At 41.2% G+C, this 25,385-nt stretch overlaps 1 protein-coding gene across 7 annotated transcripts in view; it reads left to right on the top strand.

Annotated features, from left to right (window-relative positions):
• CLASP1 (cytoplasmic linker associated protein 1) overlaps positions 1–25,385 on the top strand; it is a 158,389-nt gene that overhangs the window by 118,168 nt on the left and 14,836 nt on the right. For 4 of the 7 annotated variants that reach the window (XM_081924670.1, XM_081924673.1, XM_081924672.1 and 1 more), the window contains 9 exons: positions 273–517; positions 1,446–1,509; positions 2,255–2,418; positions 4,792–4,870; positions 5,124–5,267; positions 8,650–8,742; positions 11,192–11,335; positions 13,032–13,138; positions 18,260–18,376. In XM_081924670.1, coding sequence (XP_081780796.1) covers positions 273–517; positions 1,446–1,509; positions 2,255–2,418; positions 4,792–4,870; positions 5,124–5,267; positions 8,650–8,742; positions 11,192–11,335; positions 13,032–13,138; positions 18,260–18,376 — 1,157 coding nt within the window. The remainder of the gene's footprint in view (positions 1–272; positions 518–1,445; positions 1,510–2,254; positions 2,419–4,791; positions 4,871–5,123; positions 5,268–8,649; positions 8,743–11,191; positions 11,336–13,031; positions 13,139–18,259; positions 18,377–25,385) is intronic. The other 3 variants (XM_081924676.1, XM_081924674.1, XM_081924675.1) reach the window with 1 other exon arrangement.

Here is a 25,385-nt window from a genome sequence, read left to right as displayed (position 1 = left end):
TTTTCTATATTAGTATTTATGATATCTCATTATCGGTAGTTTCTTCTTTCATGGGGCCTTTTCTGTTATCACTGCTTATATTTTGTCCTTTTTAGGGCAGTCTATGCCACTCTTCACTAAGGCTCCTGATGCAGTTTAATTGTGGTTTAAATGTTTTTATGCCATAATCACCAGCAGGGTCAAAAAGGCTTCTTTGGTGTTAAATTCCTAGCTTTTGCTTCAGTGTGATCATGTGGAGCCCACTAAGTTCAGGGTTAATTTCCCCCCACCAGAAAAAGCCGGTGAGACGAAGGTATGAGCCATATGGAATGTATTCTGATGATGATGCAAACAGTGACGCATCAAGTGCTTGCTCAGAGCGCTCCTATGGTTCCCGAAATGGAGGTATCCCACACTATCTGCGGCAGACGGAAGATGTGGCCGAGGTCTTAAATCACTGTGCAAGTTCCAACTGGTCTGAGAGGAAAGAGGGGCTAATAGGTCTACAAAACTTATTGAAGAGCCAGAGGACACTGAGGTAATTGTTTTAGTAAGTTTAAGAGAGGTATGATTGATTGATTGATTGATTGATTGATTGATTGATTGTCTATACCACCCTTTATTTTTAACTCAGGATTAATGAATGCCCTTAAATGAGTGTGTGTGTTGTGGAGGTTTCTAAGCAGAGGTTGGATGGCCATCTGTCATGGATGCTTAAGCTGAGATTCATGCATTTCAGGGGGTTGAGCTAGATGATCCTTGGGAATCCCTTAGAATCATAAAATTGTAGAGTTCAGTGATAATAAAAGGTTATACAGCAGAAAAAAACATAAGAGGAAAGCCCGATCAGCCATATGCCAAACAGCAAACAAATAGAGGGCAGGTGATCACCCTAAACTAAAAGCCCGCAGGAATGGCATTTGCAGTCTCCCTAAAGAAGGGAAGAAGCTAAATTCTCCTTCTGAGGGAGTGCTGTAACCAAGGAAGCATTGTCCCATGTAACCACCTGGCGTATTTCTAATACTGGCGGGATGCAAAGCAGGGCCTCCCCAGAAGATCTCAGTGGATGGATAGGGTCATGTTGGATAAGCAGTCTTTGGAATATTCCAGCCCCCAAACACTTGTGGTATTAAAGTTGGCAACCAGCATCTTAAAATTGGGTCTGTGAAGTAAAGCAGTGTAGATTAAATCATTTTTTATTAATATGGTCTTAATTGTGGGCCCCGTCATCAGGCCGGCAGTAGGAGGGAGAATCATTACACTCAACTATCATATAAAATTGGCATATCCTGAATTCATAGCAGCACATATTATATTGTTTGTGAATATGACCAATCTTAAGAACTGTATTTCATAGTACCACACATTTTACGGTCGGACAGCAAGTGTAAAATACTTCCTTTCCCGCATTTTACAGATACTTTATGTCAGATCTAAAACATTCTCATTTGGGTTTTGTGTTTCAGCCGAGTTGAGTTGAAAAGACTGTGTGAGATCTTCACACGCATGTTTGCTGACCCGCACAGCAAGGTAAAATCTTAAGTAGATCTTGTAAGATAAACCTGTAATATTTTGTGAATGTACACATATTTTTAAGCATTTTGTTGGTATAAAACAAGCTTATTATTGAAACCTTGGTTGTCTCAATCTCTTGACGGCGTCATTATGCTCTGAAACAGATTTGACTTTGTGTGTAATATTTTAAGGCTTCTTAGTGAAGGAAGTGGGGGTATAAAGAAATTATCTCACTACAGAATATTTGTGCCTTTCTTCCTGAAGCTTGAGCATTGCAGAAGTAGGGCTCATTAAGGGCAGAACATCTCCTTAATGTGCAGTAAGAACGGTTGTTTCAAAATATGTTACTTGCATCAATTTGTAAACACTTAACTCTAGGCTATAATAAAACAAATGTCTCAAACTTTATGTGAATGCACATATTATCTGGGTATTGGGGGAAACTGCCCTAGAGCAGTTGGCTTTGGTTCTCCATATCTATGTACTAATGAATGGTTTGTTTTGTTGCATGGCCTGTTTTGCGGTGGAATTCACTACAGAGAGTAAGTGTATTCTCTTTCCTCCTCACCCCCACCCCTTCATGTCACCTCTTTTATATGTTTAATATGGCACATCCTGAAAGTTTACAGTGCTAACATTGTTTCTAAAAGTATTCCGTATCTAAAGTAGATCCCACCCCTTTTTCTTCTTCTTTTGGACATGTTTGCGGTGTTGTTATAACTATTATCCACCCCCCCCCTTATCTCTATATTTCTTATAGGTTTTCAGCATGTTTCTTGAAACCCTGGTAGACTTCATCATTATTCACAAGGATGATTTGCAGGATTGGCTTTTTGTCCTGCTGACACAGTTGCTCAAGAAGATGGGAGCTGACTTGCTGGGCTCAGTACAGGCAAAAGTGCAGAAAGCTCTGGATGTAACAAGGTAGTGTGTCTGCAAATAACAATGGATGACCTGTGAACCTACCAGCAAGGTGACTTCACCAGACATTTAGACATAATGGTCCGCTTGGGATATAACATGAAATCGTAGTTTAACATCACAGGAAGAAGCCTGTTTGGGCCCTATGCACAAGCACACCCGAATACTTCCTGCTCCTCTGATGCAACCACAACGAGGAGATCAGCAGAACATTTCTAGATTTAAACTAACCACAGTTTGTTGCTGCATCTAGACCATTCTGTGATTAGTTTAAGCCATGGTTTATCGAAACAAGTTAAGATCAATTTGTGGTTTTTGGCTTGTTTTAGTAAACCAGGAATGGGGAATTTGGGCCTCCAGATGATGTTGGATATCAACAACTAGAAATTTAATAAATGAATAAGAACGATTAAACAATTGATGACCGTTTAAACTGTGTGTATGTGGAAGTATTGTTTTTTTATTATTGTATGTGTTTTCTGTGTTTTTATATGTACCCCCCCCCCCGGTGATCCTCTGATGAAGGGCAGTACAGAAATAAAATGCTCAACATCCCCAGCTGTTGATCAGTCATCAGAGATGATCAGAATTGTAGTTCAACATTATCTGGAGGGCCAAAGATTCCACATTCTTGAAATAAGCCACAGTTTAAACTAACTGCAGTTCCTAGTTTGGATGTAGTAAGAGACTACAGCTAATTTCAACCGGGACGTGGATGCTTCCAATAAAATTCTCATGGCTACATTGGGAGAGGAGAGTGCTTATGCTTGAATCTCGGGTAGTCTTGTTTCTCTAACAGTAAACTGGTTTAGCAGTATATCTAAACCACGCCATTGTAACACCTGGTACATTTCAGGAGAGAAGCTATTTACTTTGATTTACTACTTGAAGGAACCCTGCCATTCATTGAAAACCAGCCTAAACATTTGAGCCTAGAGGTCACACCCACACCATACAGTCAAGGCACTCTTCTACAACTTGAATAGTCATGGCTTCCCCCAAAGAATCCTAGGAGCTGCAGCTTCTTAAGGACTCAGAGAGTTGTTGGGAAGCCCCTCGCAGAACTACAATTCCCTGCACCCTTAACAAACTATAGTTCCCAAGTTTCCTTGGGCTATGCCATGACTGTTAAAGTTGTACAAGAGTGCTTTAAATTATGACAACGGATTCTTGACAGTTTTTCAGCAGCCAATAGTTAAGGTCTATGCTTGGATTGTATAAGTTGGAAGACGTTGTTCATCAAGCACTACGCTATAGAGCTTCCCTCCCTTTTTGGAGGGATTCCATGAAAGCCCAGGTCAAAGAAACAAGGGCTGCATATAGCAGTGCCCAAAGAACCATCTTTGCATTTTTGCAAATTTTTTTTGCATGTTTGCATTTGAGACCCATATATATATATATATATATATATATATATATATATATATATATATATATATATATATGCATGCAGGTTTTGGTGTCCTCGGGTGTCTTCCCGTGTAAAAGTTGGGGTGTCTAGGCGACGTTTCGACGAGGTCTCACTCGTCATCTTCAGGCTGGTGCTTTCGGCTTCTTGTTACTGGAACAGAGCAGGATCTGTAACAAGAAGCCGAAAGCACCAGCCTGAAGATGACGAGTGAGACCTCGTCGAAACGTCGCCTAGACACCCCAGCTTTTACACGGGAAGACACCCGAGGACACCAAAACCTGCATTCCTGTACCCGTGAAAATCTACGAAAGCAAATATATATATATATACACACACACACACACACACACACACACACACATATATATATATATATATATATATATATATATATATATAGTTTTTTGTGCTCCATCGCCCAAGCTGTGAGTGGTAAGTGCTGCATGATTTCTCCATCTGAGACAAGATCTTACAAGAAAAGGAAAACCGAATGAAACAGAAAGGGGGTGTAGAGAGAGAGAACTATATTTCTAGAACCTTTGTTATTGGCTGAACATTAGCCATGTCTGCACACCTCAGTAAACCATAGGTGAATGCAATATGTATGAACAAGAACAAGACACAACACGCCTGGAAGTTACCGTCCCCCTGCTCCTCACCCCACACAGCTTGGAGGATGACTTCAGAAGCTCTTATTTGCACTCTCAATTAATCGGTTTCCCATGACATCCAAACCTGAAAGTGGCTAGTCTTAACTATGGTTAGTTTAAATAAGTCTGCTCCAGCAATTACAATTGCAAGTTGTTTGAGATTAACCATAGTTAATCCACAGGTTGCTGATCTAAATACTACAAACTGTGGTTTAGCATCATGTGCAAATGTGGCCTCATGTGTGCATAAATGTTGTGACTAGTAATGAAATTTGTTTTCATGCATTGTTTTCTTTTCTTTCCTTTCCACTCTAGGGATTCTTTTCCATTCGATCAACAGTTTAATATTTTGATGAGATTTATTGTAGATCAAACCCAAACACCAAACCTTAAGGCAAGTAAAAGCTTTTGCAGTAACATTGGGAAATGCTTGCATCTGAGAACATAGTACTTGACCACAGACCACAGTGGGGAAGGTAGTCTTTTGTCCAGTGTTTATATTTTAGTGGCGTTCAGAAAATCTAGAGATGACTTTTATATAGCAATCAGTGACCCACAGATCCTTGAACAGGAGCAGGGAAAGATCTTGGGGTTTGGGGAATTTGCAGGGTTCTGTCTTACTTACCGAAGTATTCCACTCACTTTAGGTAAAAGTGGCCATCCTGAAATATATTGAGTCCTTGGCCAGACAGATGGACCCCACAGATTTTGCAAACTCCAGTGAGGCAAAACTTGCTGTTTCTAGGATTATTACTTGGACAACAGAACCAAAGAGCTCAGATGTGAGAAAGGTGAGTTAAAGCAACGACAAGGGTTAAGTGTCAGAATTTTCAAAGTTAATATAAACCGTTATAAACATTGTGAAATTGAATAGGTCAAGTAATTTGATTTTTGAATGGCTGTATCTATATCTGTCACCTTAGATAAAATTTATGGCTACTTGACGATCCATTTTTGTCTTCCATAGCACTTTATGAATAACCAGAAGAAATTTGAGCTCTTTTTTACATCTGACGGATCAAATGGTATTTTACTTTGAAAAGAGAGAGTCGATTATTCACCATCCACAATATTTACATTCCTATTAGATAATACTAGATAGAACAAAAATAGGATCTAGAAGCATATTTTCCATGAACCCTAAAATTCAGAGAACTTGATTGCTTGCTTGTTTTGGAACATGTCTGCACCACCCACCCCCTTTATCACTTGGTCTAGGATGATTTAAAAAACATTAAAACAAATTAAATACAGCCAGCAATAATAACAGATCAAACAGCATAAAAAGTAGTATTAACAATAGGAGACAAATATTCACAGAGTAGGTGAAATATTTGAAAGGCCTGGGAGAATAGGAAAGTCTTTGTCTGGTGCCTGAAAGATAACAAGGTAGGTGCCAGGTGAGCTTTCCTAGGAAGGAAGTTCCACAGATGGGGTGCTACAACCAAAAAAGGCCCTTCTCTGCTCACTACCTAATTCCCCTCTTAACAGTGGGAGTACCCAAAGGGCAGCATGAACAGATGTTACACACACACACACACTCTTTCAGTTCATACATAATATTTATTTCATATAATTACAAAAGAGGCACTTTGGAATTGTCTACAATAAGCAGAATACCTTTCTGTAAATATGTGCTTTGCATTACTACAGTATTATGATGCTCTGGCCCCCACCCCCATACCTTTGCACCACATGTCAAGACTTAAAGCTAGATTATTTGGATTAATTCATAAGAAGATTTCCACAGCAGGGCAGTGTCTGGAACTGTGTGTGTGCGTATGAGTGTTTGAGAGAGAGAGTGTGTGTGTCTTTGTTGTGCTGCCCATCCTTAATGGGCTAATTTACTTGTCTCTGTGTGATAAAGAAAGAAAAATATAGTTTTAAAGCAACTTGCTGGTGAGATAGAATTTTAGCAAGGTCTAGGAAGTTTCCAGCTCTGCCATTAGGTGTCACCATTGCTACACACAAGTTGAGAGGAATCTCACCTTGTTAAAGTTTAGATAAGAAGAAAAAGATACAACCTGTGGATGTTAGGGAGGATAAGGCAGCAGGTGATAAAAACACAGAGAGAAACTGAAGAGAAAGGTCCACTCAGAAAAACCTAAATATCAGTGGAAAAATTACTTTATCCAAACACAGATTTCATACAAAAGACAAAACAGGTGTTTGCATGCAAATACAAAAAGCATTTAACTGCATAATTTTCACATGGGAAGGAAGCAAATTATGGCTATTTAATTCAATTATAAATGATCTGAAGTCAGTTTTTGCTGTTAACACCAAATTAAAATCAGAAGCAGACAGTGAAGAGTTCTAAAGGTGTCTCGTCAAACTGAATGACCGAGCAAAAAAAAGTCTGATTAGATTCAGCACAAGTAAGAGCAAAGAGAGAGGGGTTATGTAAGGAGGGCTCTTTAAATATACTTATTCATAGAAAAGCATTCTGGAGAAGTATAAAACTTGCACTTTTCAAAAGAGAAGTGGGAAAAGGAGCCTTTAAAAACCTCTTTCACATTGGTATTTGAAAATGTGTCTTTGATGCCATTAGAACCTATAAAGATCTCTCTGTTCCTAAGCCTTGTTTCCAAAACAGTGGCCATCAGTTTTTGTTTGTTTTGAATGAGAAGCTCAAGAGCAATTTTGGCCAGTACATGAGTTTTGAGTTCTGCAAATAATAGTTTTTTAAAAAAATAGGATGAGTGTTGCTTGGCAGTAGATTCTGGGCAGACAAAAGAAAATACTTCCTCACATGGTGCGTAGTTAATTTATCTAATTGCCTGTCACAAAATGTGCAGGTCTCCAATGTGCAGGTCTCCAGTAGTTTTCTCCAGATGTGATCTACTCCCTTCAGAACCATCCAGCATGGCCAGTGGTCAGGCATGATGGAAGTTGTAGTTCACAACATCTGGAGGGCAGCTCATTGGCTACCCCGATCTAAGAAAAGCTATTTACCATTATATCTGAGTGAAACTTCCATGTTCAGAGGAACTAGACCTTGGATACTAGTCAGAACAAGAGAGGGCTTTTTCCTTCCTGCCCTGCTTTTATAGGCTTCCTGGAGGCATCTGACTGTCCACAGTTGGGAACAAGGTCCTGACAATATGGATCCTTGGTCTGAATGAGCAGGGCTGTTCCATAAAAGTTCCAATGGGGTTTTGTTGGACAGTGTATGTCTCTTGGACAAGTCATTCATCTGGCATTGTAGCTTTCAAAACGTGGCAGCTAAATGGCAGTCATGACTGGTACAATGGGAGCTCCACCAATGCATCCATGGAACCCTGACCATGGCCCTGTGAAAACAGGATGCTGGGCCATGGACCTGATCCATCAGGTTCTCCTTACATTCTTATCCAGGTAAGCTGTGGTGATGCCAGTGCCAGGGGGACAGCTCCGTGGCTCTCCATCACTGTTCTCAACACTACTGCTAGGTGAATGTGCTCTGGAAATTCACCTACCAGGCTTAGGATGGCAATCCAATCTGCTTGCACTATTGCAGCGAAAGGCTATCTAATCAACGCTCAGGCAAATATGTGGTGTTGCTGGAACACCATAGAGTGATGTGCTGCTTCTTTGCTGCCCCGGACTGCAATCCTATACACATTTACCTGTGAGTAAGCCCCACTGAAAGCATTGGGACTTCATAGACATGTATAGGATTGCGTCGTTTGACAAACTTGCAGTTTGTATTAACATAGCTCTTGCCTAATACTCTGAGGTTCCTAAAGCTTCTTAAAGCTTACTTTGGTTTTAGGAGAGAAAAGATTTGCGAGCAATCGATTTGAGAGGTCCATGTGCTTTTTCTCTCGCAAAAAAAAGAGAAAATGAAAAATAATGTTTTGCAGCAGTTATTAAGGTGGGGGTAATTAAAGTCTGATAGTACCTTTAAAACTGCTGAGTGCTACATGAGTAACAGAGGAGAATTCAGATAGAATCCAATGCCACTAAAATAATAGATGAGATCCCAGCCAAAATAAGATGTAAAAGATCTTAGTGATCAAATAGCAATTTAAATTTTACAGCATTGGCCTCAAGTTTGAGAAGTACCACCTGCTTTGAAAATGCAGCCCTGGCAAGAAACTAAAATATGCAACTGCTTTTCTGTATGGGTCACTGAAAATATTGTGCTTGCTTCTACTAAATCCTGTCCCCTTTCCTATTTGTTGACCTCAGACCATGCATAGTTGGGTAGGTGAGGATATACCAGCTAGACCATCAGCCTCATCAGGTCCTGGTGAAGGAAACTTGGAAGAGAAGTGTAAACAGGTAGATTAAAAAGTAGTGTACACTAATCATAAGGTATACTCTCTGTTTGCAGTCCAGAGTTCTAATCTAGTCTACATCATCTGTGGAGAGAAATGGGGGCCTGATATAAATATGCAGTGCTGACTGTGTGTGTCTGTGTGCGTGTGTGCAAATAACTTGGCTTGATGTACGTTTCCTTTCCCTCAAGGGTTTGAATTAGATGAAGTGTAATCATTACTGTCTAAAAGAAGCTCTGCAGTTAGTTGCACTGCATGATGAGTTCACATCTCAAGGTTGGGTGGAAAGGGACTGAAGGCTCCTGGCGCAAAGTTGGGGTGTGCCTGCTTTTACATCTGCATGCAGCAGGCACACCCTTTGGGTATTAGCCCAACACAGCTCCGCCCTATTACAGGAGACAAAGGCAAAATGACATTTGTCTACGTAGAAAGACAACTTTGGTTATGCCCTTCAGTGGCATTTGAGGAATGGCAATCTCAAATGCAATAAGCTCCTTTACTAGAGAGAATTTTGGATTTAGATAAATGGCATTGTAATTATTCCTGGGGGAAACAGACCTGCAGTAGAAACTGGTAGGAGCCTGCTTCAGAACTGCCAAGACAACTGAAAGAAGCAGTCATTGTCCTGTGGATTTAGGAACAGGAGGGTTAGTCAATTCAGAAATGAGTCAAGAGGGGCTTTGAATCTGCTCTTTTCTAGGACTCCACAACCCTGAGGTCTTGCTTGCCTAGGTGCACTACTGATTGCATGTCGGCATCCTCCGACAAACTAAAATTCCAGCGCTTGGATCTGCATGATCTGTCCCGAGTGCTTATGTACTTTGGCATGATTTCCTGCTTTTCCCTATTATTTCATTGCATCTTTGATTTGTCATAATATTTTCAGTTCAGAGAATGTCCTTTTGATGAATGTTCTTCAGTTCTGTAGAACAAGATGGACAGGAGTGATTTCCACCCTCTTTCTGGGTACAGTACAGTCAGATTCTCTATGCAGCTGGAAGATGCTCTGGCCGGTGGAAGGAAACTATTAGGCCTTTGTAGACAACAGACGCACATTTTCTCTTCTTCAGGTGTAACAGTTTGCTTATGGTGGACGGAAAGGGTCACCATTTAAGGACTGAATCTTAACACACCTTTGAACAGCCGGTTTAGACCCTGACAAGTGACCCTTAGGGCTGACTTCATGGCACATGTAAACAAGAAACGAGATGGCAGCTGGATAGTGAATGCTGGATGTGGATTCCCCCCTCCCTCCCCAAGCAAACTCCAGCACCTGTTGGCTACCGTATTGCCCAAGTTTACTGACTACATCAACTTTCAGGCCAATTGAAAATGTTCTCATGACCAGAGTAGTCAGAATTTGTAGTTAATGTGTTGAAGCAGCCGCAGCATTTGAGGCTACTGTCCTAAACACACACACACACACACACACTTACTAGGGAGTAAAATCCATTGAGCTCAGTAGGATTTACTTCTAAGTAAACATTCTTAGATTGCATTGTGTGTATATCCACATATGATGAGTCTGTTACATGGGGATAATTCTTCAATTGAGATATTTCAGATAGACTTCATGTGCAAAAACTGACTGCTCAGTAGTTCCACTGGAGTGTGGAGTGTAAGATGCTGGTCTGGAGTTTAGCTTGTTAAATGCCCTAAAAGGCTTTGTAGGGATTAGTAATTTTTGAAGGTGTGTAACATGAGATATGTATCTCTACTAGGAAAAATACTGCATTGCTCGGGATGTATTCAGTGGTGTCCCTCTACTTATGCATGACTCTTAGAACCAACAGAGGTCACCATCACCATAATGTGGAGGGAAGTGATGTCCACCTATTTTCCCATCCTCGCTGTGCTTCCCCCAACCTCCAGAGAGTTGGGGGGACCCTTTGGAACAACATGGGAGATGGCGCAGACAGCTGCACCAGGGAAGAATTGGCAAAAGTCGCCTCCCTCCCTGTTCTACTGATGGAAGCTGCCATTGGATCCAAGAGCCTTCTATCAAAAAGTGACATACAAGTCTATGTGATACACATTCTTTCAATGTGTTCGTTTATTTAAAGCACTGCAGCTCCCCTTTATTGTTTGACACCATGGTGGATTAGGTAACCCTGTTGTCTGATGCAGTAAGGCAGTTCTGAAGCCCCAAGGCCAGATAGCTGAAACAAGATATTTCATTGGACTTGGGAAGTACTTTGTGCATACACCTTTGATGCAATTCCTGCAAAACTTCAATGGATTGATCTCATTGTTATGGATGTGCTTTGTGGTTATGGATACTGTTAATGAATGTTAATTCCATCTAATTGAAGCTTGTCACAAAACACTATATGTATTAATGGATCTTAATCGCATCCCACGTTATTACTGGTAAGACCCTCCTCAATAGAACATAAGCAGTTTTTAAATATTGCCCTGATGTTGATTGGTGGGGTTTTTTTATTCCTTCCTAGGCAGCACAAATAGTCCTGATTTCTCTGTTTGAACTGAACACTCCTGAGTTTACCATGTTACTTGGTGCCTTGCCCAAAACATTCCAGGACGGTGCTACCAGGCTGCTACACAACCACCTCAAGAACTCCAGTAACACTAGTGTGGTGAGGCTGTGGCATATTTTCCTTAAAAATCAACTGAGGCATTGATTTATGTTAAGCTGTTGATTAGGTCTGGCCAATGTATCGATATATAGCCCAGGACCAGTATGAGTAGTATATCATGATGTTGGTTACACTTGCTGGTGAAACCGCCGTGCTCCTGAATCCCTCTGCTAGCAGCACCTGTTGGACGGAGCCAATGCAACTTGCTTGGCTGGTGATACATCGTGATGTTGAAAGCCTAACATTGCCCAGCCCTACTGTTGATCTGTTCAGAGCTAAAGCTCTACGCTAAAATCACACAGCGTTTGTTTTACAGGATACAGTCAAACCTCAGTTGTCAAACATAATCCGTTCTGGAAGACCGTCTGACTTCCAAAACGTTCAACAACTGAGGCACAGATTCTGATTGGTTGCAAGAGCTTCTTGCACTCAAGCAGAAGCCGCTTCGGATGTTCAGGTTCCAATAAATGTTCGACAACCGTTGAATTTACTTCTGGGTTTTCGGCATTTGGGAGCCAAAACGTACAATAACGGAGGCGTTCGGGAACCAAGGTTACACTGTAGTATAAAAAATACCTTTTGACAAAGTAGGTATACAATTGTACATAATTGTACATAAATCACTTCTGCTTTTTCAGTTTCTTCAAATATGGGCTCACTAGTTGTGAGCTTTTATAAGAAGCTTGGCATTGTCTAGATCAGTGGCATTTGGTATTCTTCAGACATGGACTACAACTCCCATCCGGCATGACAAATTATCAGTGTTGATGGGAAGTCTAGTCCACGACACCTGAAGGCTATCACATTGGCTTTCCCTGGTCTTGGGTTTTGAAGAATGGCTTCTAAAAAGCAGAGGTGACGACAAAGCTTGTTGGTGCTCAGGCAGGGCTATGAACTTTAGGTGATCGTAATAGTAACCTTCTCAGTAAAGATTGTGGAGCCAAATTATATTATTTGGCTCAGGTTAAAGTCCAAGTTGGAGAAGAAGCTTATCCTCACCTTCCACCTCTTCCATTGACAGGTGAGGTGGGCAGTCTCCTCCTCCTCCAGCATTCTAATGCATTGCATAGCAGCATGTCCTGTTGGAAAACTGCAGTTCCCAAGGGCATTTGGCCAGTCACTGGAGAGAGGAAGAGAGACCTTCCTCTTTCCCTCTTCCATAACTAGACCAGAGTTTGTCACTACTCCTTTCAGGTGGGGGAATGGGCAGAGTGGTGGATTGTGGTAGGCAATTTCTGAAGCTGGATTGTCCCGAAAAAATTAGCCAATCTACTTCTGAATTTTTGTGGGGGGGAGTAGCTTGGCTTATTTTATTTAGAACATATGCATGTGTATATGCAGTGCTTTTTTCTTTAAAAAATATGTTTAGGGGTACTCTCATTTTGACTCGAAAAAATCACCATTTTATAGTTCAGATCAGGAAAAATAAATACAGTAAATGGACAAAAGTACAAAGATTCACAAAATGTTTAGGGGTATGTGTCCCCCCAGAAAGAAGCACTGTGTATATGTATGTGTGTGTGTGTGTTCCAACACAAGCCCAGGAGTCATTTATTCCAACAACTTAATTAGAAAAATTAATCCTATTTAAGTGACACATTATATGAATGGGGACAAAATGGTTCCGTATTTATTCATCTTCTTGTTGTGCCACATGTTATTTGCCCCTTATCCTCTTTTTTGCTTGTACACTTAGGGTTCTCCTAGCAATACTGTTGGCCGAACTCCTTCACGTCACCCTAGCAGCAGAACCAGCCCCTTAACTTCACCTACCAACTGTTCTCATGGAGGACTCTCCCCAAGGTAATACTGCAGCTTCATTTTAAAAGATTGATAGGTGTCTGAGCGGCTTTTCTGTGTGAAACATGCCTGAAAGGTGACTCCTCAAGAAGCGGCAATGTAGGAAAATATGTAACACATTTGCTCCGCTCTGAAAGTGGGTCAGGAAACGAAGCTTGTGTCTGTACCTTAATAAAACCCTAAACTTGTCCTTATATGACAGCTTTTGCACAGAGTACAAAACGCTTGTTTATAATAAGATGTCTAAAAGCTAATATAGATGTGGCAGACTGAACTATAGGCTTATACAAATGCACATGCTCAAGTATACATCACAGCCTTCTGTAAAGGGGATTGTATTGTATATTTTTTCCCTACTTCGCTGTACAATTGAATTTTAATAATGCATTATCAGGTCGTATCAGAGGATGTTACACTGCTTGTAGCTGTAGGTGCAACTGGGTGTGTTCCTTGTGCATTGTAACAGAGAACATTATGAAAGCTGTGTAACATGGTAGAATTTTGTTAGCAGAAACTCTACATACATGTCCTGATCTAATGGCATAGCCTTCAAAATGTATTTTATTTTACTTTTTATTGCATTATTCCTCCAAGGAGCTCAAGTTGCTGCAGTTCCCACCTCCACAATCTATTGGTGAGAATCTGAGGTGAGATAACCACGTAGCAAAAGTTGCCCCCAGTTCCAGTCACCACACAGAGGCAGCTTAAGGTTCACAATAGATTACTGCAGCATATATAGGCTTTTGCAGATACATATATGTACACAAGCAGAAAGTATTTCTGTTGCTACAGCAATTCAAGATGTAACACAGACTCTGACTCACTTCTCAAGACTGACCCTGACACTACAGCACAATTACCCCGGCTGATGAGCTGACATGCCTTAATCATTTATATAGTCAGCACTGGACTGTTGCTGTAGCAGCTGGCTTGGCTTTCCCCGCTGCTGTTGGCTTATCTCAACCATGTAATAATTTGCGCTCATGAAGTAAATTAACACCTTCCTCCAAGGCCCTCCCAACATTTATATTCACCATAACCCTGTGAGATAGATTAACCTATCCCACTATCATTCAATGAGCTTCACAGGTGAGTAGGATTTAAACCCTTCTCTCCCAGGTCTTAATCCAGCACCCTAATCATTTCACCACACTCACTGAAGGGGATAGCTGTAACTTTGTCTCCTGGGTTTGGGGGTTTGTTTTTTTCTATTTTAGAACAGGGGAGCTGGTAACACGCAGGCTTGAAAGGCTGGCAAATAATTACCAAGCATCTGTGCCACAACGAGGACTTCAGAAGTAGAAGGGTAGACTACGTAGATCAGAAGTAGCTGACATGGTGTCCTCTAGATGTTGTTGGACTTCAGCTCCCATCATCCCTGCCAATTGGCCATTTGGATGGGAGTTGGGAGTCCAAGCAACAGCCAGAGGGCACTACTTTGGCTACCCCTTGCGCTAAGTTGTTCCTGTGCTAGAGTGATACAGGGGACAGTGATACAGTCCCTGCAAAGCTTTATAAATAAAATACTAATAAAATGCAACCTTTGTTTTAAACAACACAGTAGCATGGGTATCAAGGGGGAAGGGAGGAACAGTATCACTGTTGTATGCGTTAGCCATTAGGTTCCTGTGACACCTGTACTGTCACATTCCACATAGTAGTCATCACAATTGCAATCTGGGGGGCGGATCCTATTCCTCCCCCCCCCCCCCAGCAACCACAAGGGGAAATGTGATTTTCCTGCAATAAAGGTGCTACCTTCAGGACATGTTAGGCTGAATAGCTTGAGGAGCCTAGCCTCAGCTTGAGGAACCTGCATGGCATATTTCAAGGATTTGAGCAAAAAGGCCAGGGACAGATTAGATCGGGGAAAGCAAAGGGCATGGTTGAATATACTTGATGTTTAGATTAGGGGATGTGCTATAGCTTATTGGTTTAGTGCAGGCTTCGTATGCATAAGGTCCCAGATTCATTTCCTGGTATCTGTAAGATTCCTGACCTAAAAACACTCGTCTGAGGCCCTGGAGAGCCAGCTTCTTAATGTTCATATAATACTCCTTTTCCAGTGAAATAAATTTTAGGGACAATTTAGACTAAAAACACACAAATGTCATAAAGGGCCCTGAGGTAATTGACACCAAATTTGTACTAGAGACCAAATTATTTGCTTCCATAGTGTTCATCACAATACACTCATAGTCAGGGTAAAGTGTTGCAGCTCGGTATTTAGAAACATTTTCAAAAAAGTTTAATTGTCCAAGATGCACATTTTAAGCAATATAGATGCACTAAAGAAGACTCCCATTGCTAGATATCAGTAAAATGGACAGTGTTGATATTTGCATCATGATGTCACTTGGCTATGCAGTTCTTGTTCTCCTAACCACACACATTTCTAAGTGTGACTCTGCTATTAGGTAAAGAGCCTAGAAGGCAATGCTTTAGCTCAAACATCTTATTGAGGGTTCCATTCTGTACACATACCAGTAGATGCACATCTTTGAGCTGGATTCAAAAAACATATTAGATCAATACCTTTATTAAGGCAACCAAAATATCACCAAACAATGTGCAAACTTTCAGGTTCTCCAGAACTCTTACTCTGGCTAGATAGTAAGCAGAGCAAGGGTGTTGCAGAGAAAATCATGGCTGATGGGGTTTCTGGTATTCAGCCAATTATTTGCTTTTTATTTCTGGCCATTTCTGTAACTTTCCTGTTCATTTTTGTAGCTTTCATGTTCAGCTCTCTGAAATGCTTGCTGCATTTTTTAATTTATTTACTGTTTATTTATTTCTAATTGTGTTCTATTTTTTATTTTTGTTGTTGATGCTGCTGTCCTTGAGTTTTAAAACAGACAAAAAAGTAAAATCCTGCACCTAGGTCAGAAAGTTGACATAGGAACACAGCCTTGAACTATGAATGAATGAATGAATGAATGAATGATTTGTAATAGTGAGATCAACGTCTTGTATTATTCTTCAGATGCTTTGGGGCTGATAATGCCTGAGAACACTCTAACAAATAATTCCTCTTCTGTTTGAAATGTTATTTTCTTGATAGGATGTGGTATTTTTGAATTATAAACCTGTCCACTTGCATGGCTATAAAGTGACAGGATTGGTGGACACTCTCTCTCTCTCTCTCTCTCTCTCTCTCTCTCTCTCTCTCTCTCTCTGTGTGTGTGTGTGTGTGTGTTTCAAAAGTTGGGATTGAATGACTTTGGATGATTCCCTCACAGGTAGGTGAGATTGGCATCTGTGGAATTTATTGCCCTTTCTTTTCCTTCTCTGTGAACCAGTATCTGCAAGCATAACTGCTCTTCTTATCTCTTTTTCTTGGGTGACTTTCCTTATCCTGCTGCTCAGAAAGAAACTGCTGTGACATGCAATAGAATTATTTCTGACTTCCCATTTCCAGTCTTGTAGCATTTTTCATACACCAATGTGATCTTTACCTTTATAACGTATTTAAAACTCAATAGAAACAAAGTGACGGATTTAATATTCCAGCAACTCCAGAAGGAAATGTCCTGAGATGTTAGGTTCTAGCAGTGATTGCGGGCTCCATATCTAGCCTTCTCTGACCTGACAGATCTTTGTGATCATTAATAAATGTCTAGGAGACCAGGCTGGAACATTGTGATAATGTTAACCTAACACCACTCCTAACTATGCTTGACTTAGAACGAACCATGGCTTTTAATGTATTTTTAATCTCCTATTGGAAGCCGCCCAGATTGGCTGGGGAAACCCAGCCAGATGGGTGGGGTATAAGTAATAAATTATTATTATTATTATTATTATTATTATTACAGAAAAATATGCACTGTAGTTTTGAAACTACAATTTGAAAACAGAAAGGAGAGGGAAATTGAAAAGGAAAAATGAGGAGAGAAGGAGGGTGATTGAACCCACGAGGTCCTTGCAATCTCCCAGCTATAGTTAGGAGAACAGGAATTTTCCATCTGTACTGAATCTCCCTCTCTCCTGCCTTTTAACTTTTAAATCACACAAGATGGAAATGCATATTGGCTTTGCAGTGCAATCTTATGCATGTTTACTCAAAAATCCCATTGAGTTCAATGGTGTTGGGCTGCAGCCTTAGTCATCATAACATGCATGAGAAAACTCAGCCCCAAAAACTATGTTTAGTCAGCAAAAGTTGATTGGGTGGAGATGGAAAGCAGAATGTAGACCACTCTGATAGGAGGCAGAAGGATAAGAACATCTTTTTGCTTCTATGTTTTGAAGAGCAATAGCTTTGAAGAATGAATGAAGAAGCCACAGAAGCAATTACCATTCAAACTAGAGTCACAAGTCATCAGTGAAAGCTCCTGCTGTTTATCAGGGCCTTGGACAACCTTTTTTTTTTTTTTTTTACAAGGCCCATTCTACTTCAGTCTGACAGTAGACCTGCTAATTTGGAAGGTGTCTTCTTAAAATGTGCTGAAATGGGGTGGATTAGGAGGAACTCTGGGTTTTGTTCGAAGAAGAACTTGCCAGTGATGACAAGTATTTACTGTTCATATGAGTATTCAGTCAGAGGACCAGAGACATAGCTATAATGCTAAGAAGAAACACTGTCCTGGAAGTTTTATTGGGGAAATGGATTATAAGATTCCTCCCACTGCCAGGTCATCTGTGAATGTGTATATCAGACCTGGTGACCATCAAGCACTTGGCTAGTTGTGAAGCCCTTCTGGAGCCTACATTCTGTTACCCAGGTGAATTTGTTCCAGATGCATATTCAGAACAGCAATCACCTCAGTATTTTAACATTAGGTGAACAATTGAAAACCACTTCCAGAGAAAGCCAATGGCCAGATTTTCACTGATTTCAATTGCAGGATAGCATCCTGGGTCTATATTGTGAAATACGCAAACAGAAACAACACATTGACTGTCCTGAAATCCTTAAATAACAACATTGGTTGATACTAAAGATATTACTGAATAACAACATATTTACACGGAGTGTTTCTGTCCGGTTTGTTTCTATTAAGTTCCTCTCTTGCTGAGAAAGCATGAAAAGACTCAGCCACTCAGATTATAGTTTTGTTTTCTCCTTTTTTCTTTTTCTTTTTCTTCCTCCCTTTCTCTCTTTTCTTCCTGTGATCACTGCAGTCGTTTCTGGGGTTGGAGTGCAGATGGGCTGTCGAAGCACCCCCCTCCCCTTTTTCAGCCTAACTCCATCCCCGTTGCTCCTCCTCACAAGACTTTCAGGCGCTCTTACTCTCCCAGGTAACAAGCTACCTGTTAATCCATCTTGTCTGAGGTGTCACAATGTTATTTACCTTTTGTCTCAGGTAGGGTGCTTTCCAAACAGATAGGTTCTTGGAGAGGCAGAGACAGGCAGCAGCTCTTTGCTTTCTACTTTTTATCTGTGGAGAAATCTCCACTTCTCAGTTCCAGAAGCTTTACCTGTTCAGCCACCACACCGAATTGTCAGAAACCATTCCTATCTCTTCCTTCATTCCTTCTGCTGGAAGCACTGCAGTAAAGGCAACGTCAGGCAAGCAAGTTTCCCAGGGTAACACACCTTAGCCCACTTCCCCGTTGTGCAGTAAAGCCTGGGGTAGAGTCTTGCGATAAACCACCCAGAACACCAGAAGCACGGGGAACGTAACTGAAACATAGATGAGTTGCTGCTGGAGAATTACATTGCCTTGACTACCAAAGGGGAAAATGGGTTCCTGGCATCATTGGGCGGTGTTGGGAAATACCATGTTGTCTCTCTGCATTTAGTGTTGTGCTTCCTAGTCTTTCAGCTGCACCGGGAATCAGTATTCACTTGGGTACATAGGGGCTGGATCACACATTACATGGCATGTTTGCTGTGTGTATCCTGATGTTTGTGGGGGCAAATGTCTGCGCATCTTAGGCATGCTGGTCATGACATGCACCAGCTTGGCCATGGCTTCCTGGCATGTATTCTGCAATCTGTGGAGAAGTATATATCACCCTTTCGCAATTTAATTTGCCATACAAAAGGCAAGCACTGTTTTGCTGCATTAAATGTGAATTGGCCCTAGCTGCTGTATAGTCTGTGCATAGTCACTAGCCTCAGTTAAATTGGAACCCAGTAAATAAAGCTGGGATTCCGCCAACTGGGATTGCGGCGGCTCCCTCACTGCTGGAGCAGGCTGGGGAAACGGCACAAACTATTCCCCATCTTCAGCATGGGTATAGTAGCTTCTGGCTGGATCAAGGCAAGTAAGATTAGCATTCTGTTCAGCCCCCCTTTTAACTTGACAGCGTCTCCTCTCAAATTACACCGCTTTCTGAGGATACACACTGAACTGAATGCTTGCCTCAATTGGGGAACAGCCATAGCTCAGTGGTAGAGCATGTGCTCTCTGTGCAGAAGGCGCAAGGTTCAATCCATGGCATCTCCAGTTAGGGCTGGGGAAGTCCCTTGTCTGAAACCTGGGATGCTGCTGCCAGTCAGTGTAGACAGTACTGAGCTAGATGGAGCCAATGGTCTGGCTTGGTATAAGGCAGATTCCAAGGTTTCTATAAGCATCCAGCTCTCCTTGCAGAATAAATGAACAATGAGAACACTGGAACAGATAGATTGCGTTCCCAATTAGTTTACTGGGCAAAGACTGCAGTAGTACTGTACTACAGATCATTCTATTTGCCATTATGATACACTCACAGGCAACAGCTAGGAATATGAATAGCAATGGATATGAAAATGGGAATGAGGATTTTCACACAGGTCTAGATTCTGTCAGCCTGTAGAGAAAGAGAGGGGGATTGTTGATATTTAGAAGAACTCTCCTTCACCTTAGGGGCCAATCCTGGTTAACTTTAGGGAAAATGTTAAAAGCTCCAGAAACTGGTAAGCTCTGAATCCTAAAGACTGTGTTTGTTGGAGGCTGTGGCAGTTGGGAAATAATATTGTGACATCTGTAAAAGCCACGCATTTCTCCTCATCTCTTTGTTCACTTTGTAATTCTTCCAGTTTTCTGCATGAATCATTGTTTTCTATCTTGTATGATTGATGGGATATATTTGTTCTTTGTAAATGGATGTTGTTCCATCTTGCAGTTCTTTTTCTCTCTCCTCGTGTTATCTGTGTATCATACAATTCCTGTACTGCCTAAATGTATTTTATTGCACATGTGGTTACTCTTAAAAAAACAATATTCTAGAAATTGCTTTTCTTCCTTCCTTCTTTCTTCCTTTGGCTATTTTGTAACGATTCATTCTTAGGTTATAAAAATAGGTTCTTCCCTTGTGGATTTTGGATGCCACTGATATTTTAAGGCTGCAGATAAAATTCCATTCCATGATACAAGTTGTATGACATAACCCACACATTTGTGTAACTGTGCTCCACAGATGTTATTGTTTTAGAATAGAAACTGTCTGAATTAACTCTATGAGCTGCTTTAGCTACTAAGTGTTAGTAGGGGTGGTTTGGTTTTTTTTAATAGCCATCATCAACCTTGTTTAAAAAAGCCCTACTTCTAAAATAATGTCACCCCACCCACTTTTATTCTCAACAGACTAATAAACGAACTGATGCAAATAGTGTTTCCAGTAGATGCAGGCTATTATTGCGTGCATGTGCAACAGTATAGAATGCGATAAACAAAAATCCTGCCTTGCCCTGAGAGGCTTATAATCTAAATTTAGACCCAAGGAGGAAACAACAGGGAGAGAGGCACATAAGTAGAAAGAGGAGAGCCAAGAGTTGCAAAGGATGCGTGTGAGTGGGTGTCAGTTGCTTATTCTTAAGTTTTCTATGTACTCTATGACTATTGGGGGGGGGGGGAGTTATACCAGAAAAGTCACAGAAGGAATGGATTTTTAGCTACAGCTGGAAGGGGAAGGGAGGTAGCCTACTTCTTCACACAGAGCATAGTTAAACTATGGAACTGGCTCCCACAAGTGGCAGTGACAGCCGCCAACTTGGATGGCTTTGAAAGAGGACTAGGCAAATGCATGGAGAATGAAGCTACCAGTGGCTACTAGCCACACTGGCTGTGTTGCGCCTCCACTGTCGGAAGCATTATGCTTCTGAACGCCAGTTGGTGGGTATCACGGGTGTGCAGAGTGCTGTTGCTCTCGTAGACAGCTTGCAGGCTTCCCATAGGCATTTGGCTGGCCACTGTGAGAACAGGATGCTGGCCTGATCCAGCAGGCTTGTCTTTTGTTGTTGTTGCTGCAGCTCTGCCAGTGAGTTCTGGGGAGGACCGCTCCCCCTTAAAGCCCATTTTACACCTTGGGCCTGGGGGCAGGCCCCATACTCACCGCCACAGCTTATAAGGCTCCAAGGAGGCCTGGGGGGTGGGATGGATGTTTAGTCGGGTTTGGGATGTTGTTTAATTTTGGTATGTTTGTAACTTTTACTGTGTTTGGTTTTTATTGTTTTTTGCTTTTTGTATAGGTTTTAATTTGATTTTAAGGGGAGGGATCAGGACTGCCTGGGAGCCAACAAAATGGCTGGGGCAGGTTCCACAGGGGGGGATGCACTGGGACAACCGATCTCAGTGATCATGGGCAGGAGGAGGATTTACGCTAAGACCAGACGATGAAATTACCGAGAAGGCAGGTTTAGTCGTTGTTTGAGGACTATCCCTGCCGCTGGGTCTGGTCTTGACTGGACGGATACTGGAATCAGCAAGGGATACCCACATGACCTGAAGGTGCTGCTGTGCAATGCCAGGTCAATGATTCATAAGACCACTGCCATCCATGACTTGATCGTGGGCCATATATGAGAATGGATGAAAAAATCATTCAAATTAGAGTCCTAAAGATGCTATAGTTGGAGGAGCTAAGTGTTAAGAAATCATTGTGCCAGTAACAAGTAGAAAATTTCTAGAAGGTTCCAGAGTTTTTTCCTTGAATGTATGGGAGTGGCACTCTGAGCTTAATTAGCATCAGCTAGAAGTGCAAATAAGAAGACCACTCGATTTGGTTTTTGCATATGCCTGTTCCTGTAATTTATGAGGTGCTGGAGATAAGACAAACTTTTGTTTGAAAGTGTACTGTTAATTGCTGTTTATGTTAACAGTTGAAAATATATATTGCTATCGTAATGCTTGTACCCGGTCTGGGAATAAAATCTTCCCTTTTTAGGGAAGTTTTTAATGTTTGAAGTTTTATTATGTTTTTAATGTTCTGTTGGATGTTGCCCAGAGTGGCTGGGGAAACCCAGCCAGATGAGCGGGGTTATTATTATTATTATTATTATTATTATTATTATTATTATTTATTATCTCTTGACTGAGACTTCACAGAGTTTGTGCGTCATCTTTGAAACAACAACTTTGTCATTGTTCACGACTTCCGTGAGAGAGAAAGAAGATAAACTCTGCTAAACAGTTTAAAAGAGGTTTTACCTAACCACCAGTGTCTGCACAGTGAAAGTGTGTGGACGGTAACCTCTAATATTAAGGTGGTAGTTGGGGTCTTGGGTGTAGAGCAGCCTTGGGTATAGTGAGCTTGTGAAAGCCCAATGAAATCTAAGCACTGAATGCCCAAGCCCTTAGAGATGTGGGACTGGATGAAGGGAGTAGAGATCTGGAAAGTGAGTCTATGTTTGAATGCCATACAATTTGATGAATCTGCCCAAAGCCAGAACATAGAGAGATTAAGAAAAGTCCCAAGAAAAGGGGAAGGGATGCTGCTGAAAAGTTGTGATGGGTAGGAAGAGAAGCAATCAGCTGTATGAAAGGCAACATAAATCAAGGAAGGTAAGGTCAAAGGCTGTGTACAAACCATGCATTTAAGGCATACTCCTACCCTCAAAGAATCCTGGGAACTATAGTTTATCCCTCACATACCTTCTATTCCCTGCACTCTTTAACAAGTATAGCAATCAGGATTTTGCGTGTGTGCTTTAAATGTGTGGTGTATACGCAGCAAGAATCCAGAGACCTTCAATTTTGCTGGTTAGAGAGAGATGGTGTAGAGACTGCATGAGCAAATAGCACGTTTCAAGACTTTGGAGGTAAAAGATGGAAGGAAGATTGGTTACAGAATGAGCAATTCTTTCAGAACACGGGAAATGGTGGCACATTTGAATATGATAGAGAAATAACTGATGTAGAGAGAGAACTTGATTTTGTGGTAGACTGGGTAGAATAATGATGCAAGTGCTATTGTAGGTAAATCCTAGATTCAACCATTCCACAAAATCATCCTGGCAAGACTTTCACTGTGGGTGGTGTAGACAATGCCAGGACGAGAAGCCCTTTATTTTTGCCATTTTCAGAATGTAAGGAAATTATTCTTTTGCAAAAAATGTAACTTTTATGTATCTTCTTATCAGTGAGTTACAATAACATTTTCAAGTGGTTGAAAATTATGTTGTTGAAACTGATGGTGTAGTTGAAACTGACAGTGCAGTTGAAAGGGCTTTCATATTTGTTTGTTTTTCCTCCACCACTGGCAGATCTTCCTTCCAAGTTTTTCTTTGTTCAGAGATTAGGTGTTGCCTTATGCCTGCTTTGCCAAAACACACCATGGACATTCAGTTCTGGTAGTGCTACTTGGGCTGGTGTTGCAGAGTTAGTGCATTGACAGAGGTCCAAGGATTGTATCTGTTCCCAGTATTCATGAAGCCCAGAGAACTCAGGAGACATAAATCTTGTCTTTGGTCCGCAGTTCTTTGAATCCCTTCCAGGAAGAGAAACCTCTAGACAATTGTCAATTGCTGAAACCAGAACGTTGTTCTGGTGAGGTGCCAGGCAAAATATGTTTCCATTTTGCGAAACATCCATTCAGCAGAGGTAATATGTGATGGGAGAATCTATTTGCCAGTTCTTTATTTCAGGCACATTTCTTTGGACTACACTATATGTGAAGGGGGCAGACACTTTTGTTCATTCACAGTGCTGCCCCCATCTTTATATAAAGCATCTTCTATTGAACCCTGACTGGAAACACAGGTAAAGTGGGGGAGGGGGAGTTAGGGTTCAGATCCTTTGCACATGTGCATTTCTTGTTGTAAAAAATGAATACATGTATACTCTGCTTTATATGTGAACAGCGCACACCCAAGAATGTTTTCCCCATCATGTCTAGTTTGGCTCTATATCTTTCCTAAGTTGAGGCATACCAGTGCAGAGAGAAAATGGCCATCTTTCACCCCTGTTTGGAAACGATGGGATTCAGTTCTCATTCCTTTCATTTTAGCAATGAATAGTCTCCAGCCCAAGAGTCATTGTACATAGCTGGTTCACACACAACACGAAGAGGACAGCATAGTGGTCACTGTGCCTGGTCCAACTACTGTGAGCTAATCCATGGTTTGGCTTAGTGTGTCATCTGAACCTGGACTGGTTGTTTCGCGCACTCCAGACAAACTGTGAACTAAAAGCCCAAGAACATGATCTGGTTACAGATCGTGGCTTGTATGAAGTGAGACAAGCCATGAGACAAGGTTTAAATGGCATGCTGAACAAAATGATGACTTAGTTCACACCAACAGGATTGCAGGAAGGTGATTTCCCTTGCCTTGCTTTGCAATGTAAGATTGCAACCGCCAGTGTGCCCTGCTTTCAAATGATATTCATAGTTACAGGGTTTTTATATGGAATGGTGGTCTGCTGGTGTCCCTGGTAATATTCAGTCACATATACTCTGGTATTTGGGGCCAAAGTTCCCAGTGAGCATTAGAGAAAAGCAGGGCTTTGCTGATAGCTCCCCACATTTCTTGCATAAATCCATTCCAAGTATTATATTGACGCAAACTGCATTGGCATCAGTGATCACACTGGGCTACCTGTGACAGATCTGAATGATCCAAAGATGATCAAGTATCCAGTTGGGCCAAAGGGAAGCTGTTTCATATCTGATACTCCTGTTATGGTAGTAATAGACTTAAGCCAGCTTAAAGTTTAGGTTAAACTAGCTTTCCTCTGGATATAATCAATTTATGTTAATTTAGATAATTTGACTTTGGTTTCTTGGAAAGCACAATTAAAAGCCCAAAAACTAGGTTTGTGTATTTCATACATTGTCCATGGTGCCATAAACTTTTCAGTTTCCATTATCACCGATGTGCATTTTTATTACTAACCATTTACCATACTTCATTTATTTGGAACTAGGAATGACTACATATGCTAGAATGCTCGAACTTCATATGGAAATAATTGATTTTGATGTGCCTTTTGGTTGATGGTAGTATGAGATAATGCTGTTTAAATTTTGGCTGAAATTATTACTTTTAATTATTTCTAATATACAGTGAAATTGCTTCACTGAAAGGGCTGGTTGAGTATTCATG

This window comes from Podarcis melisellensis, assembly GCF_964234715.1.
Source record: "Podarcis melisellensis genome assembly, chromosome: 1".
Lineage (NCBI taxonomy): Eukaryota > Metazoa > Chordata > Lepidosauria > Squamata > Lacertidae > Podarcis > Podarcis melisellensis.
This window is presented reverse-complemented; position numbering and strand designations above follow the sequence as displayed.